General features: G+C 39.2%; 1 protein-coding gene across 3 annotated transcripts; it reads right to left on the bottom strand.

Annotated features, from left to right (window-relative positions):
- Positions 1-354: 354 nt before the first annotated feature.
- On the bottom strand, positions 355-4,330 carry LOC137716252 (KRR1 small subunit processome component homolog). Of its 3 annotated transcripts, XM_068455679.1 has the most exons (12): positions 3,896-4,330; positions 3,652-3,690; positions 3,018-3,208; positions 2,755-2,835; positions 2,427-2,471; positions 1,947-2,294; positions 1,543-1,620; positions 1,302-1,415; positions 1,123-1,215; positions 941-985; positions 790-828; positions 355-680 (listed from the first exon to the last, which is right to left on the bottom strand). In XM_068455679.1, exons 6-12 carry the CDS (start codon positions 2,097-2,099, stop codon positions 477-479), a joined length of 726 nt encoding a protein of 241 aa, XP_068311780.1. In that variant the 5' UTR covers positions 2,100-2,294; positions 2,427-2,471; positions 2,755-2,835; positions 3,018-3,208; positions 3,652-3,690; positions 3,896-4,330; the 3' UTR covers positions 355-476. The 3 variants fall into 3 exon arrangements, with proteins under 3 accessions (XP_068311780.1, XP_068311778.1, XP_068311779.1); XM_068455677.1 differs by lacking the exons at positions 355-680; positions 790-828; positions 941-985; ... (1 more) ...; positions 1,302-1,415; positions 1,543-1,620 and having other exon boundaries at positions 1,945-2,294; positions 3,839-4,330; XM_068455678.1 differs by lacking the exons at positions 355-680; positions 790-828; positions 941-985; ... (1 more) ...; positions 1,302-1,415; positions 1,543-1,620 and having other exon boundaries at positions 1,945-2,294.
- Positions 4,331-5,554: the final 1,224 nt, after the last annotated feature.

Genomic DNA, 5,554 nt, shown 5'->3' with positions numbered 1-5,554 from the left:
CACGTTCGAGTACCTGTGTCCATACACCTTGGTCTCGATTCGACGTGCTTATACTCTCACGAACATAATCACAGTGACCGAATCGGGCTCGGACGATTTGTGAACTCCGCAGAATTGGCAGCCTTGTCTTCAGGCTGTAGAACCCAGAGACCGAGAGTGTTCCTTCCTCGGTCGCAATCGCAAGTTAAAGAAGTCAGCAACGCGCTCAAAGCTACATCAACATATTTTACTCCTCGGCCAGGCTCGGCCGACGAGTTGGCACGCCCCGCATTCGACCAAAGGACGTAGTTAGCTTATTAGTTACTCGGCCTGCGCGCCACGTAGGATTTGTAATTTTTAAGGTCAACAGTGTGTTAAAAGGTTAATAACTTAAAAATTAAAATTTTCCACCACTTGCATAAAAACACGTGGTGTACCATCTGTGTTCCCATCACAACTAAAAATTTCCCACATAATACAACTACTCCCTCACATCTTCAGTTTTTGTTTTTTTTACATGGACAACTTGCCAAAGCGTCTTCTGCTCCTCTATCTTTTCTCTTTTCAGACTTCATCAGCTTCAGCTTTGTGACGCAATCACTCTCAACATTATGAACAATATAGCCTTCCACAAAGATCCTCGCCATCTCCAAGTCTTCAGATTGACCAACAGCGCCCCCAACAAGAGTAACAGTGTCTTCCTATTATTCATTTATAGAAATTAAAACTCATAAATCACCAACGTGTACCACCCACCGGTGAGAATTAACACCAGATAAAGAAAACCCTAACCAAAATCACAACACTTACATAGTGATAAAGATTGGTGCCTGTCAAGCCAATAATCTCCTGCATCAAGAATATTGGAAAAAATTAGGCATACAACCAGAATAGAGTTAAGCCACCAATAATTATAAATCAAAAAGCAGTCAGCCATAATAATTTAGATCACTTTATTCACCTCTATAGAGGCACAAAATCTCCGGAGCCGATCTTCGTACTCCACCTGCAAACAACAGTAGAGATTAGAAAACAGTTACTAAGAGGTTTGGCTGAGTCTTCATTGAGCAGGTAGCACCAATCCCAAATTACCACATCTACAAAGATCAAGCCCAAATTAGGAAACCTGTATTCAATACCGACCTTCTCGATCCCAAACCTTGAGCATAGCCCACCTTCTTGCTGCCCAATCTTCATAAAGATATGCTGCTTACGGCCGTTCATAATTTCTATCGCCTGAAATCAAATGGTAGAAGTCCAATATATATAGTGCAAACTTATAAGCAGTTTAAAAATTCTCACGAAATAGACAATAATCGTACAAGGGAAGGTGGAACGTTAGTTCTTCCTAGCAGTTCAAGAAGACGCCTGGCCCTGACGATACGATCTCGGTCCTTGATCTTTGTGGTTGTTGAGACTTTCATGGAACGGTTACACTAACCCACAATTGAAACACAAGAAGTGAACATGTGCATCAAACAACAGGCATAACTTCAAATAAACAACTGATCAATTAAGGGTAGGTTTCACAACCACAAGTTTATAGAATTAATCATGACATACCGCACTCATTTCGCATGAAATGCCGTTCTCCTGTAAAAACGATTTCACCATAGGCCAAACATCTTGCACCCTTTTTGCTGAACAAAAACAATTCAAAAGCTCATAGGTGAGAAAGCATTTGTTCTCTTGAATAACTAAAACAAAATGAATTATTAGAAAGCATGAGAACAGGGAATTGTTCTGACAGAAAATTTAACAGCAAAAGTAACTACGGGACATAAAAGGGACGTAAACAAAGCTGCAAGAGTTGTGTCAAATATGGTGGTGATGAACCTCATTGAACAAGTTTGCATCAGTACTATTTCATAGTCATAACTAATAAATTTATTCAAAAAAGGATTCTTCAATTTAATAAAAAAACAAAGAAAAAACAAAAAGATGAATATGGATGAGTTGAGCGCAGCCCTGTCTTCACCATAGTATTCAGTGAAAGAGCACATGCTACTTTCCGCAAGACTCTTCTCGACAGTATCGTTTGATTCCTTACATTCAATCTTCACAGTTTGTGCAAGATCAACACCATGGAGAAAGATGCCTTCCACCATTGTCCTCAACATCTCCAATCCATCTGATGTACCCACAGCAGTGAGCGTGCAATTATTCTATTCATTCATTAACAGACAATTTATGTTCACCTCCACCAGGTGGTGGGAAGACCAGAGAAAGAAATGGAAAACATAAGCATTAAATGATAAAGGGACAATAACACTTACGTTAAGGAAAAGTTTACACCGTGTCATCTTGGCCATTTTCTGCATCCAAATTATATTGCAAAATATTAGAGAAACAACAAGCAAAATGGGACAGGTAACATAATGTGACGCCTTAAATATTTTGCCAGCGGGAAGATCAACAAACATGATTAAATAAATTTATGCATGCACCTTGATGGAGCGCCTGGAAAGTTCGTCCCATTTCAATTTTACCTTCTGCACAAAATGTGTGAGATTAAATCCACCTAAAATAAGAACTTCAAATTTCATATCTCCACCATTATACACAAATTTGCGTCTGACTGAACATCAAGTAGCAAACATAAGACCCAACTAAAGGCTCATAGTCCTCTTACAAATTATCCTCAGATGTTGTTTTGCCAAAATTAAAAGGTCAGAATCAGTGTCCAAAAATTAGATCATAGAAGTTTAACAACATAGATTTGTTCAACACGTATTGATAGACAAAAAAATGTTATGAAACTTATTCAATACCCACCTTCTCAATTTTAAATTTTTGGTTCAGATGAAGAAATCCAATGTGAACATGTTCCATGCTTCCATCAACTATCTCTAATATCTGAAATTAAATTGTCATGCACTAAAAAGAATCAGATAATTGTTACAAAATGGTTAAAAATAAAAAATCCAATCCAAATTCTCTGTTTTTTTATACATAAAAAGAAAATATTTGGAGATTTCAAGTACAAGGTGGCGTACAAAACATTTCATAAAGCTTGCAAATATTTTGAAAATCTTTACCAGTGATGGGTCAACAGTAGTATTTGCCAAGAGTTTAAGAATTTGACAAGCCTTGTTAGCAATATGTGGGTCCTCACTAGTGGTTGAAACTGACATTGAACGAGGGACCTGACGATAATCTACTTTCCAGTTTATGCCTTGACCTTCCAAAGACGATTTCAATTGATTTTCATATCCGTCTAGCCTTTTTGCTGCACAAAACAAAGAAAGCTCATAGGTTGGGCAAGTGTTATTCTAAATAATTAGAATAGTAACAAGGGCAACACGCTTATTGTAGAAAATTAAACCAAATTGTAGTAACACAATGAATTACAGGACAAGGCACAGTAAAATATATATGCATATCCAGTCAGTAACTCAAGGTTAATGTCAAACCAATACCTGCACATGTAACACAATTTGTTTTTTTAACACAAAAAACCCGTTTTTGAAATCAAAATTGAGACCCAACCGCTGAACGCTACAATTACAATATTTAATAGATAGTTACAATTGTCACAAGCCACAACTAAATAGTGTGCTTTGCCTTCAATATGATCTCATACTCATATGCCTAAGATTTCCCAAAAAAAAAAAAAAAAAAAGAGGTAATTCTAAATTATAATAAAGAAAAAAGCACAAGAGAGGAAGGTACCAAACTTCGGAAAGATGGGCAAGGTCATATACCATTCCGCTGTGCACAAAACAAACAAAATACAATACAATGGAGATAAAGTGAGACAGTCAAAGCAAACAGAATACAATGTAGATAATTTGTTGTTAGCCTAACCCCTAGGCTATCCAGAAAAAAAAAATATGTACAAGGAGAAGAGACGATCTACAATTGGTTTCTTCCACGAATTCCTCCGTATACGTGGCCCGTTCGCTTGGAGGCTTACCGTATCCGCTCAAGCAATCTTCGATTGGATCGTCATCTGTTGTGGTGAGTGGGGCAAAGAAAGCGCCCAATTTGGTCCCGGTGAGTAGATTTGTGGTGGCTTTTTTGAGAAATGTTTGATTTTCGGTGGCGGTGACGAGTAGATGATCTTTGAGGTTGCTTAAACTGGTTCTCAAACCAGCCACCCCATGGCTGAGGCCGTTGAGCTGGGTTTGGAGGCGCTCGCCGTGAGCATCCATGGATGCGCCTGTAACAGATGGGGAAGCTTTTCTGCTCCAACCCTAGACCGGTCGATCGTTTGGTCACAGAGAAATGGGAACACTTTTCCGAAGAGGATTTTCTTTTCTTTCTGCTTTCTTGTTTGTTGGGAAGGGGGAATTTTATTACGGGCTTTGATGGTCTTGGTTGTTTGAGCTCTTGGATCACGGTCGCCCAAACCTCAAATAGAAACAAGCTTTCCTACCGTTTAAAAATTCGCACCCCACAGCTCATAGGTTAGTACGTGGGAATGACAATTTCAACCGTTAAATGCGATAACTATAGACAAATGTCCAAATGAGGCAGATTTGGAGATGAAAATTTGCATAGTTTGAGGATACGAAGAAAAACCGTGAATATTATTTGGATATGGTTTCGATATGGTTATAGGATTCCCTAACCTCTATTTGTCCCACAATACATCCTGAATAATGTATACAACAACAACTAACTTTATCCCAGTAAGTCTCGAGGAGTGGCAAGCACCTACCAAGGTGAGTGAGCGAAGATCTTTTACGGGGCTTGTGAACTATTACCGAAGATTCATCGTAAATTAGGGTTGCTCAATCTCGGTTGGTGGTGCCCCTCTCGATGATTGTTGAAAGACTGCACTACTACCAAAACAGAACTACGAGCAATCAATCGGTAGCCAAAGTATCGACTATGACACACTGACCGATGCCGCAGATGCTCTCAGTGATGAGATGTCGGTCGGTCTGAGGGGTACCTTTGTTTGCCACCCAATCACTTAATCACCCATAATAGACTTAGAGGATTCTCCAAACCATGATCAAGAATCCACATTCGACCAAGATGAGCGATGAAAACCCCCTTGACACCTCTGATTATCTGAAGCCACCATCATCTCGATCTGGATAAGTGAGGATCTCATCCTGTGAGTTCTGAGACGGGGTATGGGACTCTTTGTTTCTTTACAGGGTTGGTGTTCTCATCGACCGACATCAAAGGATACTGTCAGTGTCATGACCCAGGCATGGTTGGAGGAGTTGAGGAAACGATATCTTTTCTCGACCAATATCATTCTCTAAGTACTTGCTCTAGGGGATAGGCCAAGTCGACCTCCTCGTGTTTTGGTAGCCTTCTCCGCCGAGCTCTTCAAGTTTGTGTTACGAAACTTGCAATTGTTATACCCATGATAAATTTAACTTCTTCTTGTCAAGAGTTGTTGTTATACAGGTTCCTTACCTTGAATTTCTCTTGAATATGGATGAGTGAAATTAGTTCTAGGTTTGTGGTATTTTGTCAAGGAAAGCCCAAATGAGAGATTTTGAAGTCTAGATTTTTGTGTTTGGCTTTCCTTGTCAATATTATATATGTACCACACATGCACAAATTAGTTTTAGAACATTCTTTGCACAAAGGGTTGCTAGTGTTGGAAATA

Source organism: Pyrus communis, chromosome 14 (genome assembly GCF_963583255.1).
Source record: "Pyrus communis chromosome 14, drPyrComm1.1, whole genome shotgun sequence".
Classification (NCBI taxonomy): Eukaryota; Viridiplantae; Streptophyta; class Magnoliopsida; order Rosales; family Rosaceae; genus Pyrus; species Pyrus communis.
The sequence above is the reverse complement of the archived record's forward strand: the minus strand, read 5'-3'. Positions and strand labels throughout refer to the sequence as shown.